Consider the following 17,401-nt stretch of genomic DNA (forward strand, 5'->3'; position numbering starts at 1 on the left):
GTTTATTTTAACGATTGAAAACAGATGCATCATAGACCACTGTAGTATGTGTTGCCCGGGCAACAGAGGCTAATGTCATGCTAATGCTTCAGTGAAATAGTAAACTACCGTTTCCGAAAGTAGATGTGGGCCTACTTCCTTAACAATATCAGCTAATATTGTACATTACATTTCACAATTGTGTTTCACATCTCAAAGTAAAATGAGTAAATAGTTAACACCCTGGCCTCTTTGCTTGTGGCGTTTCTGCAGCTGCCTTGCAGTAAAGCTATAGTTAGCCTAGCTATCCCCAAAGTTAACAGATGCAAAACGAATCTTCTGCTACAGATAGTCACGCGTGTTTTCGTGACGTTAGCAACGTCAGTGACTGTGGCTAGCAAATTAGCCACCGTTAGCTTCACTTTTCAGCACAAAAACTTAACTTGAGCCTAAACCATGCAACGGAACGTAAATAAAAATACAAGCAACTCAATCGCTACCAAGACTAAACTTTTGACACCTAGGTTGTCTATTTAGTGCAAATATTGACGAAGATTTAGGGGTGGGAAAATAAATAATAATAAAATATGTGAGAGAACAAAGGTTGTGCCCTTGCTGAAGGCAAAGCACACCCAATAATAATAATATATGTGAGAGAACAAAGGTTGTGCTCTTGCCGAAGGCAAGCACACCCAAATAGATATTCCTGAGAAGGAGGAAGTCAGTTTCAAATTCCAGACACAGGGTGGGGTTTGAATTTCTTTGTGAATGAGCCCCCCACTTCAACTTCCCTCTCTGAAGTTATTCTTTGGTGGTTTACATGCTGTTAGGTACTTACACACGTACAAAAATAGTTTCACCAATGACCCAGTAAATATTCCCAATGTAAGACATACTGTATACTCTTTCCAAAATTATTCATACTTTGTTTGCAGTTACATGCTGGTTGTGCAAAAACGTTCTAGTATTCATAAATCAAATCAAATCAAATTGATTTGTATAGCCCTTTTTACACGCAAGCATGTCACAGAGGGCTTTACATATGCCCATAGAACTGCCCCTCAACCAACCTAAACCCTCAAGGAAGACAAGGAAAAACTCCCAGAAAAACTCCCAACAGGAGAAAAAATGGAAGAAACCTTGGGAGGAGCAATTCAGAGAGGGATCCCCTCCTCCAGAGACGGTTGGTGAGAGAGAGTAGCAGAACACAGGCTAAACATAGTCATACAGTTTCAATGGGTTTTGAAACACCAAAATCCATTGTTCAACTTTATAGATGTAGAACAGGACCGGGAGACTCGCGACCAGGTCCAGCGTTGGCCGACCGACGACCAGGCAGGTGCTGACAGCTCAAACCCCCCACACCACAAGGGATGTGTGTGTGTGTGGGGGGGGGGGGGGGGGGCAGAGAGAGGAGGGATTAGAGAATGCCAGGAGCAGCTAACAGTTACAGTCATAATAGAATGAGATCCCCACCGGTCAAGTGTGGACTGGTGCAGCAATTTAACAGAGCAAAAAAGGGGTATTTGATGCAGCCCCACACACCAAGACAGCGACAGCCCCCCTCGGTTGGAACATGAAATCTGTTCCAGGGGAGAGAACTCTAAAATAAGTTATACTTATAGAATAAGTATGATAACAACCTGTCCCCCGTTGCCTCCAACTAGTAACAGAAACAATAACAGTAACAATATACAGCAACGGAAACTATAACAGTGACAATATACAGTAACAGATTTACTTTATTTGTAACATCTAGATGTAACATCCAGATGGGGCCAGAGAAGAGGTGCTCTATATGAGAACGCCCTACCTCCAGCTGTTTTTTTCTTAATTTTGGGAACCACCAGATAGCCGGCATCTTGAGATCTAAGAGTTAGATCTGCACCCTATTGCCCCGCAAGGGAGCAACAAGGAGACCGGAGAGGTACAGTGGTGCCAATCTATGCAGAGATTTGTAGGTTAGTAGTAGAACTCAGCTCTGGCTTGGATAGGGGAGCCAGTGTAAAGAGACAAGGGTAGATGTTATGTGATCAAACTTTCTTGTTCTAGTCAATAGTCTAGCAGCAGCATTTTGCACCCACTGTAAAACATTTTGGTAGGTAATTGGGAGGCCAGAGAACAACACATTGCAGTAGTCCAATCGGGACGTAACAAATGCATGTATTAGTTTTTACGCATCATCCTTTGAGAGGAATTTTCGTATTTTGGCAATATTACGTAGATGGAAAAATGCAGTTCTGGTAATTTGCTTAATATGGTACTGAAACGAAAGGTCTGGGTCCATTGTGACTCCTACATTTTTTACCAGCTGGCTTTGAGAGACTTTGACGCCGTCTGGGTCTAAGGTCAGATTGGATAAATAATTTATGTATTTTTTAGGACCGAAAATTTGAACCTCGGTTTTATCCGAATTAAGAAGAAGGAAATTTGCAGTCATCCAAGTTCTTAACCCAGAAACACATTTTTCCATAGCATGTGGAAATTCTCCAGACTTTATAGACATATATAGCTGAGTATCATCTGCATAACAAAAATTTACCCCAGAGCTTCTAATTATGTTTCCTAAAGGCAACATATAGAGTGAAAATAACAGAGGGCCTAGAACTGAACCCTGCGGTACTCCGTATTTTACAGTGGAGCTCCTGGATGAGCAGCCATCATAGTGGACATATTGTGATCTATCAGATAGATACCATCTAAACCACTTAAGTGACGTACCAGAAATCCCAACATAGTTCTCCATATGTTCCAGGAGAATCTCATGATCCACAGTGTCAAAAGCTGCACTTAGGTCTAGAAGAACCAGGACAGAGATAGAGCCTGTGTCAGAGGCTAATAATAGACTGTGAATAGACTTTTGACTTTGACATTGACTACCTTGGCTAATGCAGTTTCAGTGCTGTGGTGGAGACGAAATCCAGACTGGAGAGGTTCATAAAGCTGATTTGAGGAGAGGTGCTCAGTGAGCTGTTGTGCCACAGCCTTTTCTAAAATTTTGGAGAGAAATGGCAAATTTGAAATTGGCCTGTAATTGCTAAGACAACCAGGTTTGTTTTTTTAAGAAGGGGCTTAATAATAGCTTGTTTGAAATCGTTGGGGACTTGGCCAGTTACAATAGATTCATTAATAATACTAAGCATGGGTGGTCCAATAATAGGGAGAAGTTCCCTACGGAGTTTGGCAGGGAGGGGATCGAGAAGGCAGCTAGTGGGTTTCGAGGAGTCTATCAGCTCGATGAACGCTTCCATAGAAATAGGGTTAAAGTGAGTGAGAGCCTCAACATGCAGCATGCTTGGTATAGAGGAAAGTTCAGTGTTGATGGCCACTCCTCCAGGACTAGTCTGTAGTTTGTCCCTTATTGCATAGATTTTTTGGTCAAAGAAGTCTAAGAAATCATTGGGAGAGAGATCTGAACTAACACAGAGTGTACTTTTTTCTTAGTGAGTTTTGCAACAGTATCAAATAAGAACTTAGTGTTGTGCTTGTTCTTACTAATCAACTTAGAGAAATATTCTGATCTGGACCTGATGAGGACTTGCGTACTCCATTTGGCTGTCCTTCCAGGCCAGGCGGAAAACAATCCAATTTAGTGGTACGCCACTTATGTTCTAGTTTTCTAGTGGAGCTCTTGAGAGTGCGGGTTTCCTCTGAATACCATGCAGCCAATTTCTTGTCTTTTCTTTTCCTTGGTTTGAGTGGGGCAGCAGAGTCTAGGGATAGCTGAAGAACCAAATTCAGATCCCTCATTTTAGCATTTAATGATTCATTTGGGACGTCAAGTGATTCTAGTGCAGCGGGTAGAATACTAGCCAGTTCCAGAGCTGTGTTTGGGGTTATGCAGCGTCTAGTAGAAATATTCTGAGTGCCTCCAAGGCTCTGGCAGAGGTCCATTTTGAAGGTAACCAGGCAGTGGTCTGATAATATAGGATTGTGGGGGTGGACAATCACGTCACTAATCTTGATTACCCACGCGAGAACTAGATCCAATGTATGCGAGTGAAGATGGGTAGGTTTGGAAACCACCTGAGGGAGACCTGTGGAATACATTAGAGCAGTAAAGGCCTTACTTAAAGGATCCTTTGGGTCATCCACATGAATGTTAAAATCACCCAATCACCATAGTGTTGGTCTCTGTCATAATTTATATGAAAGCAGCCTATTGAACGTTGACATAACTCAATCTTCAATGTATTCTAACCACTCCTTTGGATGGTTTGTGTTTCATCCTATTATTTTTAATCCTAATCTTTTTTTTGTTTTGTTTCAGGCAAAAGGGCTGAGAGATGGTATGGTGTCATCCAATGAGAATGTCCATCCACAGTTGCTGGGTGAGGTTGAGGGTGTGTCAAGGCAGGGCCCTCGGACCGTGGTGCTCCAGAAGAGTCAGCAGGGATTCGGCTTCACACTGCGCCACTTCATTCTCTACCCACCGTCTCTCCAGACACACAAAGTAACTATGCTTTCCACAAATGGTTTATTTTAGTGCTTTCCTAGACTGTTGTTCAATACTGTTCTGACTTTTTTCTAGAACAGTACAACATGAACATCTTATCCAGTGAATTTGTTTAAAAATCATTAGCAGTAGCTTGACCAGTTGAAAATGTTCATGAAGCAATAGTAGAGTTTTCATAAATGGGTGTCCCTGGCCTTGAAATGAATGGTAGAGCCATATAGGTTTTTAGTGAGACTGGGTTATTTACTTGAGGTGCATCATATCCTTACTGATGTGGGCCCCTAATCTAAAGAGAGGCTTAGAGGGAAGGGCTCTGTGGCCTTAAATCCCAGGTTAAAGCCCTCGTCCCATCATCCAGGGGCTGCTGGATGTGTCCTGTGTTTAAACACTGTTTCAGCAACAATGTCAGTAAGTTGCTGCAACATTGTGTTTAAGCAGTTAACTTACCCAGGGGGGTATTCCAGAAAGCGGGTTTAGTGAAAACCCTGAGTTGGGTAACCCTGAAATGAGGCAAACTCTGGGTTTTCTGTTTCACTCTGTAAACCTAACCTGTTCGCTAGCAGGTTTATCATAGCAAACTCTGCATTTCTACCTATCCCCTCCCACTTTCTGAGCCTGATACAGTTGGCAGACATGGGGTGTCCTTTCCTGGTTCAGATGACCGATCTCTAACAAAATTATAAGATAATAAGACCGCAATTCGATGTGCTTTAATTCCCTGATGAATACCGAAGTTAACATTACCATTTCCATCACACACCATAATGTATTTAAGCAACATTCTCAGCCCCTACATCGCTAATTTTACACACCGTGGACGTTGACTCAGAACCGACCAAATATGTCTCATAACCTGCTTGCATGTCCATGTGTGTTCATTCCCTTTAGGTGTGCCACTGTGTTTGGACAAATTGGATCATCTCTTTTTCATGTCTTTCTTTAGCACCTCCCTGTGGTGTAATCACAGCAACATACCCTCATCACACTAACTTACTGTTTTTCTCTCTACAGGATGAGGAAAATGGAAATGGAACTGGAAAAGGTGACTTTATTCTGCTTCAATCTTAATTATTCCCACATTCATGTTTGGAAAATCTAATGGTATTCACCAAACAGTATGGGCCCTATTTTAACGATCTGAAACGCAAGTATCAAACACGAAACGCAAGTAACTTTGTGGGCGGGACTCCAGACATGAAAGAAATGTAACACAGCCATACAAAAAAACAAAACAATGTAACGCAGCTTCGCAGGAAGAAGACCCTGGCCTCGCCAACAGTGCGCACGGGCCAAGCATGCGCCCTTAAAATAGCATCTGAATAACGGCCCACTGACTTTAGACTAGTTTTTCCTGTCTGTGGCGGAATTGTTTTCTGAAACTGCAAAATAGCACCAGGGAACGTTTGCGCCGGTGTTACGTCCCTACTGGTTCCCAATTTAACTGGTTCCCCAGCTGTGCGTGCTCCTATCAGTCTGCCTTTATCACCAGATTCGTCACAAATTCACAAACATTACTGGCGATTTTCTCGTCGGATCTCATATTTGCTGCGGCAAATATGAAAGTAGGCCTATAGGCTACGTGCGCACTACATTAGGCTACCATTCGCGACAAAATAAATGGAGACAAAATAAAAAATTTGCAGGCTCGCATGAAGTGGGATTCGATCGCACTAGAGCAAAAATACGTGAGCATCAAAGTCCGTTGATTTACAACGCGAGCTATACCAGCTCCCAAATGTTGCTAAATCGTTACGTATTTGTTAACTACGTTGGCCTTCAGGTAACATTTTGATTTGGCTTCTTCTGAATCAACTGGTTCCCATAGACACTACCCGAATGTAGGCTACTATGCACGTATTTGGGGTCGTTTCGAGGCAATAGCCGTATTTTCCACGACATCACAGATCCTTCTGACACCAGATATTAAAAATTCATACTAAGAACGTTGCTGCTAATCCAGACAATACGATCAAAATACGCGTAACACAACATGGAAATATTTGTTTCCTATGCGATATGTGTAGCCTATGGCTGAGTGTTTCTTCGCTATATCTTTTGAAATCAATTCATTTCATAATTGTATATTCTGAAAAAATGTAGTGAGCACTACATTACAGCGATTCACGCAATAATAAATGGAAGCTAAGAAAATAAAAGATTCGAGTGGGATTCGATCCCACGAGCAAAAACATACGCATTGTTGTAATCCGTCACATTACACCGCGAGGTACTGAAGCACATGAGTGTTTCAGGAATTCAGTCACGAATTTGTTAACTACGTTGGCCTTCAGGCAACATGTTGTGTTGGTTCTTCTGAATCAACTAGTTACCGTAGACACTACCCGAATGTAGGCTACTCATCACGTATTTGGAGTTGTCTCAAGGCAATAGCCATATTAACCACGATATCACAGACCCTTAATGACACCACATATTGCGAAGTAATACTTAGATCGTCGCTGCATGATATAGAAACGTGGGCACAGACATGATCCTACTTCTGATAATCAAGAAAATAGTTCACTTTTGTAAGAAGTATGCTTAGAAACAGAAAATGGTATACATTTCTTCTGGAGTAGGATGTACGTTTTCTATTATTATACAGCAAAAACAGTCAAAATAATTTTAAAGTACATTACAGGTTATATTTTTTAGATCCATCTCATTCTAATTATTCATGTCTATGAAAATCTATTATGCATTGCACATTGAATCTTTTTTGGTACTGAAGCTGTAACCTTAATTACTGCCAAAACATTCTGAAGCCCTATAATCTTATACTAATAATTATCAATTGGAGTATTAATGGAAAAAAAGAAAAAGCTACTTGAGAAAGAAGCAGACAGAAGGGTTGCATTATGCATTTGAAGGTTATACTGTCAAACTGACTAAAGAACGAAATAACGACGTGAAAAAATGAAGATAGCGTGGTTCATTGGCTGGTCAATTCCCATGATGCAAGGCGGTAAATAGTGTTAAAATTTGCTGATAAGTTTGCCGTTTGTTCGAAATACAAATGTAACTTCATGAATTTCGTTTTTTAAATGTGTCTGCTTAGAATGTAGTGTTTTGTTGCGTGGTCATTGTTGTGGTGGTTTACCATTGTAACCATGAGTTAAATTACTGTTACGTTTCATAAGAAGAGCTGGATTCTCATAATGTCAACGTCTGCGCAGTGAATAGCTGCTTTCAGCTAAGAAACTGCAGTGTAACTTTGCAAGGGCCCCCGTTCTCGCTAAGTGACTTATAATCTGAGGCGTTTGAGGGGCTCCGAAACATTATAATATTAGTAAGTAATAGTAACATTTAATTTATTAAGTTTACTTCTTGAAGTACTTACATTAGTTGAAAGTGCACTTAAAAGTATTGAAAAGTATACTTTGAGGCTCTTTAGGAAGTATACTTCATGAACTGAAAGTGCACTACACAGGTTACTTTAGAGCAGAGGTTCCCAATCCTGGTCCTCGGGCCTGATTCAAATGAATGGTCGTTATCCAAGCCTGATAACGACCATTCATTTGAATCAGGTGTGTTGGAGCAGGGAAACATCTAAAACATGCAGGGCAAGGAGGCCCGAGGACCAGGATTGGGAACCCCTGCTTTAGAGTATTCCAAGGTATACTTTTAAGTACTTTGGGAAGTATACTTTATGAACTGAAAGTGCACTACACAGGTTACTTTAGAGTATTCCAAGGTATACTTTTAAGTACTTTAGGAAGTATACTTTATGAACTGAAAGTGCACTACACAGGCTACTTTAGAGTATTCCAAAGTATACTTTGAAGTACTTTAGGAAGTATAATTGATGAACTGAAAGTGCACTACACAGGCTACTTTAGAGTATTCCAAAAGTATACTTTGAAGTACTTTATCAAGTATACTTGATGAACTGAAAGTGCACTACACAGGCTACTTTAAAGTATTCCAAAGTATACTTTGAAGTACTTTAGGAAGTATACTTGATGAACTGAAAGTGCACTACACAGGCTACTTTACAGTATTCAAAAGTAAACCTTGAAATACACTATAAGTGTACTTTAAAGTGTACTAAGTGACCTAAAAAGTGGGCCAATTCAGTTTACTTAGTACAAAAATAGTATATAAATAAGTACAAAAATAGTATATAAATAAGTACACTGCTAGTATACTTTAAGTAACATGATAATAGTATACTTTTTATACTAAGTATACTTACAAAATAAACTTGAAGTATACTTTTTTGTAAGGGAGGGTCTGTGATATCGTACTATTATTAGTGCACATTATTTCACTAATTCTCAAATAATGTTTTAGATTTTTGATTTATGTCTGCAATTTGTTTTATTTTGAATGTGATGCTTATGTCATAACAATTTCTTAACTTTGTGTTCAGCCAGCCTGAGACCTGGTCTGGAGCCCATGGACACCATCTTTGTGAAGAGTGTGAGGGACAGAGGCCCAGCCCAACAGGCTGGCCTGTGTACAGGTATGACACTACAAAGAAAAATGTAAAAAGGAGATTTTACAATAGAGAAGAGGATTTAGCAGACTCTGAAAAGTGTGTGTGTGTGTATGTATGTTCCAGGGGACAGACTGGTGAAGGTTAATGGAGAGAGTGTTCTGGGGAAGACCTACTCTCAGGTGATAACACTAATCCAAAACAGGTGAGAAACACATGCACACATGCTCAGATTATCATAATGAAATGTAATTCTTGCATACAACAAGACATTTAAAACTACATAAAACATAAGAAGTTCTCCTCTGTTCTTGTTGTGAAAATCAGTGGAAATGTTCTGGAACTATCCATCATGCCAAAAGATGAGGATGTGATGCAGTTGGTGAGTGTGAGTATGCTATTTCTCCTTCTTTCCTTACTTTAAATTCAATTAACATATTTGTGTGAAAAAGTCAAATGAGCATGTTAAATGTTGAAGAACATTTTAATTTCAGCGACAACCATGCAGAGAAATAACAAACTTGCCATCCTTGCTTGCTTCACAACTGTATTGTTTATTTTTTATTCTATTCCATAATTCTATCTGGCATTTCCCTCTTTTTCTTATGACATGTTGTTGTATTTTCTCTTATGCAGGCGTACTCTCAGGATGCCAACCTACAAGGGATCAAGCCATATTCAGGCAGGCCACAGAACCTTCCAGAACCGCCACCTCTCTGTTACTCTCGATCCAAGCCCACCCCTCCTATCGCCTTACCCACCCACATCCCGCTGGACAACTGGCACTGCCGCCCTGTTAGCCAAGCCTTCCCCCTGGACAACTGCTCTAGCACATCTACATTGACCTCTGGCTGGCCCGGGGGTCCTGAAGAGCACAAGCAGAAGAATGGCGTCCAATTTGTCTCTGCACAAAATCCATCTTACGGTCATAATCGTGGTCGTTCATTATCAACGCTAAGTGCTCTGGATTTTCATTTTGCCAACCACAATGCTGCCATTGCCTCAGCAACGCTGCCTCATGTGCTGCCACGCAAAAGCAGCCTGCCAGCTTCACGTGCACAAGCAGATGCCAGGTGCCATCAGGCCCTGTCGGACTGGTACTACAGCCAGGCAGAAGCAGCAGACATGTCCCCTCGCCATCGAAGTATATCTCAGGATCGGTTAGCTGAGCTGGGGCTGGCGCTTGGCTCTGCTTCCTCAGCTGATCAGAGAAGCTGGAGAGTTTCCCAAGAAACTATTCAATGTCATCAGCAGGCAGCTGCCCCCTCCCACAACTCCTATTGGCTTGAAGGCTGGGGCATGGTGGGACCGGGAAGTCGTTCCTGCTCAGAGGGCCTGTTAGCAGCGCATGCTGAATATGAGCACAGCTACGGTCGCTCAGTGGACACACTAGCTCAGGCTGCTGCGCTGGTCTCCCCCCATGGTGACCAAACCTCCGCCTGGCTTTCACAAACTGGCCAACCAGATACAAGAGCTGTTGAGGTAAAAAAGCAGCAAGGTTTAGGAAACCAGCAGAAAAATTTAAAAACTACAGTCACATCATCAATGGTTATTTCTGCCACAGTCTCTGCTGTTGGGCGGCAGCACCAACAGATGGCTGAACCACAAACCAGAAGAATGGAAGGGAAAGAATCAGTAGACTACAAAAGCTACAGCCCATTGTGCCCTCCCAAAGCTGGTCATTTTTTACAACAAGACCATTCTTTTAGGGAGCCCACCTACGGCTCTCATTTCAACTGGAGCCCTTGTAACCAAACCAGTCCCTCGGACAGCGAATTAGGATTGGTGGTTGTACCTCGTCCCCAATCCACTCCTGCTCTCTTTTCGACTGAGGATGACAAGCTTACACTTGAACAAGACAGGGAGGCCCTCTCACCACTTGCATTCAACCAAGAGATCATCTTCAGGCAGAAGCCACCGTCGGGTTGTCGGATCCCCATCCACACTCTACAACATCCTCATTATGCTGTCAGCGTGGACTCTGCTGAGCCTCCCGCAGCACTGTCCTCTCCTGTCTCTGGGGGTTCAAGGCCAGGGGATAGTTTACGAAAGGCTAATGGTAACCTGCCTCCTGACAACTCCCTGGCTTCCATTCCTTTCATAGGTGAGTGCCCCTTCTCCTCCTTCTCTCTTGTCACTTTCCCTTCTTCTTTTGTTGGTGTTTCACTCCAAGTATTCATTCTGTTTGTTTGAATGTGGGTGTCATAAATAGCACCTGCAGTGTATGAGTGGTCCCAAGATTATTCCTTGCGCATACTCTTAATTTAATTGAACTTTAAACTTAACATCTTACTTTCTAGATGCTGTGAGAATATTTTCATGTGTGACTCATCTGTAACATGACTGTTCTTTGTACAATCTCACTTTCCACCTTCCCACATATTTGACCTTAAACTACCCCCCCAAACAGATGAGGCCACAAGCCCTAATGCTGACAGTGCCTGCCATGTGCCTGCCTGCAGTTTGGTGTCCTCCAGTGCCCAGTGCCCCTCTGTTCTCGCTTCTGTGCCCACCCTCCTCACTTCTAATATGGTGTCCCCTATCCTCTCCAACTCCTCCCCTGTCCGACTCCGCACCAGGGACTGCAGTGAGTTACCCTCCCTTACCCCATTGTTCCCAAAACCCTACCCTACTCTTCCTTTCACATCTAAAAGTTTATCCCTTCAACCTCAATAACGTTATCACTCAACTCAAATTCTATTGTATCAAAACAGAACAACTAAGCCTCGATAGAAAGGAAGTTTAAATAACTTACAAAATTATATAATAAGGTTTTTCACAGAAAATGCACAGCAATGTCACAAAGGGCTTTACCATTGACCACAGATAAGCACCAATCACCAACCTTCACTGAGATTGGCATTATGAGGGGTCATTCAGTGAAGGATCTCCTCTTCCAGGGATGATGATGAAGATTAAATGTGAAACATGTATATTTACCACACAAGACAAACAACTTGACAGCCAGACCTCTGCAGCCAGACCTCTGCAGCCACCCAAGTGTAGAGTCATTAGACAACCAAATAAATGGATGCAGCACCCAGAATTGTGGAGTACTTCAAAAAGTTGGAGAACAAAGTTCTGGACTGAGATATTGAGATGGACATTATATGGCCAAAAGTATGTAGAAAGCTGCTAACTATACAGACATCTCCTTGTTGATGGGGAACTGTCCAATAGAAGCTGAAACATTGATGTGGGATTTGTTTCCCTTCAGGCCACAAGATAATTTTGTCAGGCACTAATTTTAATATAAATGCTCAAATCTGCTCCATAGTTTTTAAAATATGTTTATATAATGTATTTTATAGCCAAACTAAATGGCTAGTAAAATACTGGCAATAGTAAAACTGAAAAACTGTCCCAATTTTGTTTCAGTATCACCCAGCCAGGTTTTTTACGTAGAATTTCTGATTTCACATCTGTCTGACCCCTTATCTCCCTCTCTGATTGACTCTCTAATCCCCATCTTGTGATCTGTATCTTTGATCAGGCAGTATCAAGGGACGCCGTTCCTCCTACTTGCTGGCCATCACAACTGAACGATCCAAGTCATGTGACGAGGGTCTCAATAGCTTCTGGGAAGAAGGGCGTGTTTTCTCGTGAGTTTACCTTAGGATTTCACTCTTGAGATTCATAAAAACAGATATAAAGTTATTGGAAATAATTACCAACCAAGTTCTTTCTACCCAACATAAATAGGCACAAAATTGACAATTTTTTTATTACAGTTCAAGTTTTTGTGCACTTTTTTTCTCAGACGACTACCAAAAAGGGTCAAGAGCTTTTTCACTGATGGGGTGAGTTGTACAAAGAAACTGTTTTATTTGTTGTCTTTCTTTCTCCATCAATGACTGGCTGGGATAAGTGGATTTGTTATCTGATTAGTTGTCTGTGTTTTAGTCTCTAGAGAGTTTGCGAGTTGCAGAGGAGGTGCGGTCCAAACGCCACTCCACCTCTGAGTTGGGCACTATCACTTTCAGTAATGTCCGCAAGGAGGGCTGGCTGCACTACAAACAGATCCTTACCGAAAAGGGAAAGGTAACACTCATTCAGAGGCATACCCAAACATACACACATCCTTTAGATAGACATAGACATAGATACCGTACATGGTAAACACTTCTTAGTTAGCAGAATCTTTTATCCAACGTACAAAAGTGCATAAAGTGAGTGCAGCAAATAATCAAGAAATAAAGATGCACAGTTCTAACGATACTACAGTAGTTTATGCCAAAGAACAGTCTGTGTTACAAGACTCATGAGAAGACTTACTCAACAACATGAGAAGACATAGGTCAGTATTTTCTACCTCATCCTGGCAGAAACCTTAGCAGGGGAGTGACGTGGGAGAGCATCAGCAGACTTAAGACCAGGCAGGTAGAGCTGCTCTCTGGAAGAGCTGCAGAGGTTATATGAGACAAGCAGGTATGCCTGCGAGAAGGGAGATGCAGAATTCAGGATAGTGAGCACTGTGGTTGAGGAGCTGGGTTGAGAATTCAGTCAGGATCTGGAATCATACAGGCAGGGTGGAGGAACCATACAGGCAGGGTGGAGGAGCCATACAGGCAGGGTGGAGGAACCATACAGGCACGGTGGAGGAATCATACAGGCAGGGTGGAGGAATCATACAGGCAGGGTGGAGGAGCCATACAGGCAGGGTGGAGGAACCATACAGGCAGGGTGGAGGAGCCATACAGGCAGGGTGGAGGAACCATACAGGCAGGGTAGAGGAATCATACAGGCAGGGTGGAGGAGCCATACAGGCAGGGTGGAGGAGCCATACAGGCAGGGTGGAGGAACCATACAGGCAGGGTGGAGGAACCATACAGGTACGGTGGAGGAACCATACAGACAGGGTGGAGGAACCATACAGGCAGGGTGGAGGAACCATACAGGCAGGGTAGGAGACCGGAACGCTAGAGGCTAGAGGAAATTCCAGTATTTTTAACAAGCATGTTCTGACAAGCTGCATCTAAGCGCTACAGTGTCACTGTTCTGATCTCCAAGCATCTCAATGTGTCAAAAAATGTCAGTGTGCCTTTTCCCCTTTCACATGTTCCCAAATATGTTCAGTGGGGTTTATTTGATGATTGGTCAGTGAAAGCCATGTAAATTAGCACTCCTTGCTTTTCCGTGTACTTCAAATATGTCAGGCACAGCTTCAATATGAGTTTATGATTGTTGTCCTTCTGCTCTTCCACACAACTTGTCAATTTTCTTTTGACTGTGCTTTTGCTTGAGATGTTCCAAGTTCAGCTGGGCTTGAAATGTAGATGTTTTAACTCCATAATACTGTTAGCTTGATGCTGATGGTTGGGTCACTGTAGGTCTGCCTGCTTTTACTTTGGATGACAATGGTTTGGTTTATCTTGTGTTTGAAATATTAACTTTACTGTAATTGAATTGCTTCACTAAGATCCTTATACATGATATCTTATACAAAATATATTTAAACTGATGTTCTTCCCCATAGGCCCACATGGAACACATGCAAGAGCACTAGTTGAAGAACTAGAAGGATCAAACTAATACAATTAATATCCGATGTTTATTGTGAGAAAACAAATACCTCTCACGTGTGCCAGGATGGGACCTTTTAGAATAAATATGAATTGTCACAACAGTTTTGAAAATAGATTGGCATATGGTGTGTTAAAAGGATATTCATATGAATAGCAATTACAGTAAGATTTAACAGTGATGTCAAATGTATGAGTCTCAGTGTATTTTTTAAAATAAGAATCAATAATAATGACATGATTACAATATTTAACGTTTTTTAAGGAATGATCCCTCCCCAAAGAAACAGTTGGTGTTAGACCTTATTGTATATGCTGTCCATCTAATGTTAAAGCTGTTCCCCTGAATTTACTATTGTTCCCTCCTCACCCTTCACAGAAGGTGGGTGGAGGCATGCGTCCATGGAAACGTGTCTTTTCTGTGCTACGCTCCCATTCACTGTTCCTCTACAAAGACAAACGTGAGGCGGTCCTTCATGGGGCAGGGGCAGGCCCCAGCCACACAGAAGATGAGCATCCACCAATCAGTATTCGGGGCTGTTTGATTGACATTGCTTATAGTGAAACTAAGCGTAAGCACACGCTGAGGCTGACCACTCAGGACTTCTGTGAGTACCTGCTGCAAGCAGAGGACCGAGATGACATGCTGGGCTGGATCAGAGTCATCCGGGAGAACAGCAAGACGGACAATGAAGTTAGTTTGACCTAATATGACACTTTTGTCTACATTTGAAATTGAGATAATGGAAGACATTTCATTTCTATGTTGATAACGTATATTTACTTGACCTGTGAGTTCGCAATACTTTCTTGAAATGGAAATGTTTGATTTAGTTTTGATTTTCTTTTTTAGGAACTGGGTTTCTCCAGACAAGCTCTCATCAGCAAGAAACTCAATGATTACAGGAAACAAAGGTTACTTTATCTTTACTAAGGAACTAGACTGTTTCTTTGTCCTAATATGTTACAGTGTTATGAGAAAGAAAGGCAGCATCTGCTATGCAATTTGTCTGATCATAAAAACATAATCTACTCAATCTGATCATTCAAGAAAGTATAATCTCTACACAGTCCAACAGGCAATAAGCCAGATGCCTCTCCCAAGACCCATCGCAGGATGCCACCTTTTCTCTTGACCAAGACAGACAACACATCTTCGCACCGTTATTCCAAAACTGGTAAGTGACTTCATTAAGGTTCTTTTATGGTATAGACCTGTACAGAAAACAGAAGAGTAACAGAGTATTTGTAACAAGTCTGTGTGCCATGTCTGTGTGCCTGTCTTGGTATGTTTGTCTATGCTCAGATGAAATTAAGACACATTGGGGGATTAACATCATGAAGAAGGCAAAGAAGACAGGGAATCCCAAGGTGTTTGGAGTGCGACTGGAGGACTGTCAACCTGCTCACAACAACACGGTGGGGTTCTTTGTAGATTGTGTCACTGTGAAACAAAGAAACAGTAAACTCAACGTTTGGGCAAAGTCAACTGGTTGGAATAACAGAGTCACCCAAGTCATACAAAATGTATCATTTACAAACCACTGAAACCAGTGGTAAATAAGTTGTTAATGGTATGTAAGATCATTTAAGTCGAGTATTTACATACCATAACTAAGTATAAGTAAATGATTAACAAAATATTTACATGCATATATATTAATGCAGTGGTGGAAAGAATACTGAAAATGGTTACTTAAGTATTGTTACATTGCTCAGATAAATTACAAGTAAAAGTACAGGTGTTAAAGTATGTATAAGTACAAACTACTCTTCTGAAAAGAGTACTAGTTACTTTTTAGCTGGTGATATTTAAAGAATATAATATAATAAAATAAGTTTAATTTTTTTTTTTTAATACAAACAGAGATCCATAGAGAAAATAGTTACTTTCAACAACAGCAAAAACATCCTTATTAAATATAGCTGCAAGCAGCGATGCGGGTTCCTCCGCAAAATGGCAAAATATTATAAACATGTACACTGTTGAAGATGGAGAGTTGGACAACAAGAGAGCAAAACTACTTCATGTTTGGCCAACAACAATAGGCTGAATGGGGATTTGAACTCATGAGCATCTGGTCACAAGTCTCTCTATCCTCTCTGCTACACACCAACTGTTGAGATTGTATGAGTAGAAAGAGCAGAGTATGAGCTTTGGTCAGCTTTGAGACAAAGGTTAAGAAACGGTTGACATTTAAAGGTAAAATTGCATAAAATTGCGCATGGTACATCAGAATGATGTCACCTTGAAGCCAATAAGGTTTGAAAAACCATCAGTCAAAATTATATTTGATTTATTGACACAAAGATATTGAGGCAATGTGGACACGTACATAAATACACCCCTTTCAGACATTTTGTATTGCATTTCTCATTCCATTTCACCCTATATAAAGACACATCTGCCCGTACGCTATCCCCATCCATGCTGTTTCCCTCTCTCCAAGCGCAGGTCATGCCAAAGCAGAAATGCTGCAGCAGCCGCATGAGGTTTTGATATAGTCCAAAAATTACCTCCCACAATCAATACACATCAACCACAACAGAGTTTTCAAACTTTCTCAAAGATGGCTTGAAAACCACAGATATTCACTTTCTTCTTGTGAAGGTCTCCAGAATAGCCTCATAGGCAATTGACTGGGGCACAGCCCATGTCCAGCTCCTTCCGAGTGTAGCCTCTGATGATATAACGGCCGACTCTCTGTTCCCATTAAACTACACGACATGCACACTCAGGGTGACCAACAAGATTATATTAACTAACAAACAATAACATTACAAACATCTAACTGAACGAAGACAACAACTGAAATCCCTCGCATGGCCGTTGTAACCGAACTATTTTCCACAAGTCTTTGCGTTTTTTGACATGCCGCACTGCATGCTGGGTACTCAAGAGTCAGGGCCGGATTAACAATTTTCTGTGCCCTGGGCAACAAGGCTCAAGGCCCCCCCCTGTGTTTGATGTGATGCTAGTTACGATTTCAAAAATTAATGCGAGCG

At 41.6% G+C, this 17,401-nt stretch overlaps 1 protein-coding gene across 8 annotated transcripts in view; it reads left to right on the plus strand.

Annotated features, from left to right (window-relative positions):
• LOC134031485 (rho GTPase-activating protein 23-like) overlaps window positions 1-17,401 on the plus strand; it is an 82,315-nt gene that overhangs the window by 46,785 nt on the left and 18,129 nt on the right. For 4 of the 8 annotated variants that reach the window (XM_062475122.1, XM_062475118.1, XM_062475117.1 and 1 more), the window contains exons 2-15: window positions 4,250-4,432; window positions 5,447-5,477; window positions 8,808-8,900; window positions 9,000-9,078; window positions 9,201-9,261; window positions 9,510-10,977; window positions 11,284-11,460; window positions 12,367-12,475; window positions 12,634-12,673; window positions 12,777-12,914; window positions 14,775-15,089; window positions 15,249-15,310; window positions 15,467-15,573; window positions 15,702-15,814. In XM_062475122.1, coding sequence (XP_062331106.1) covers window positions 4,250-4,432; window positions 5,447-5,477; window positions 8,808-8,900; window positions 9,000-9,078; window positions 9,201-9,261; window positions 9,510-10,977; window positions 11,284-11,460; window positions 12,367-12,475; window positions 12,634-12,673; window positions 12,777-12,914; window positions 14,775-15,089; window positions 15,249-15,310; window positions 15,467-15,573; window positions 15,702-15,814 — 2,976 coding nt within the window. The remainder of the gene's footprint in view (window positions 1-4,249; window positions 4,433-5,446; window positions 5,478-8,807; window positions 8,901-8,999; window positions 9,079-9,200; window positions 9,262-9,509; window positions 10,978-11,283; window positions 11,461-12,366; window positions 12,476-12,633; window positions 12,674-12,776; window positions 12,915-14,774; window positions 15,090-15,248; window positions 15,311-15,466; window positions 15,574-15,701; window positions 15,815-17,401) is intronic. The other 4 variants (XM_062475120.1, XM_062475119.1, XM_062475123.1 and 1 more) reach the window with 4 other exon arrangements.

The sequence above is a fragment of the Osmerus eperlanus genome, chromosome 12, assembly GCF_963692335.1.
Source record: "Osmerus eperlanus chromosome 12, fOsmEpe2.1, whole genome shotgun sequence".
Lineage (NCBI taxonomy): Eukaryota > Metazoa > Chordata > Actinopteri > Osmeriformes > Osmeridae > Osmerus > Osmerus eperlanus.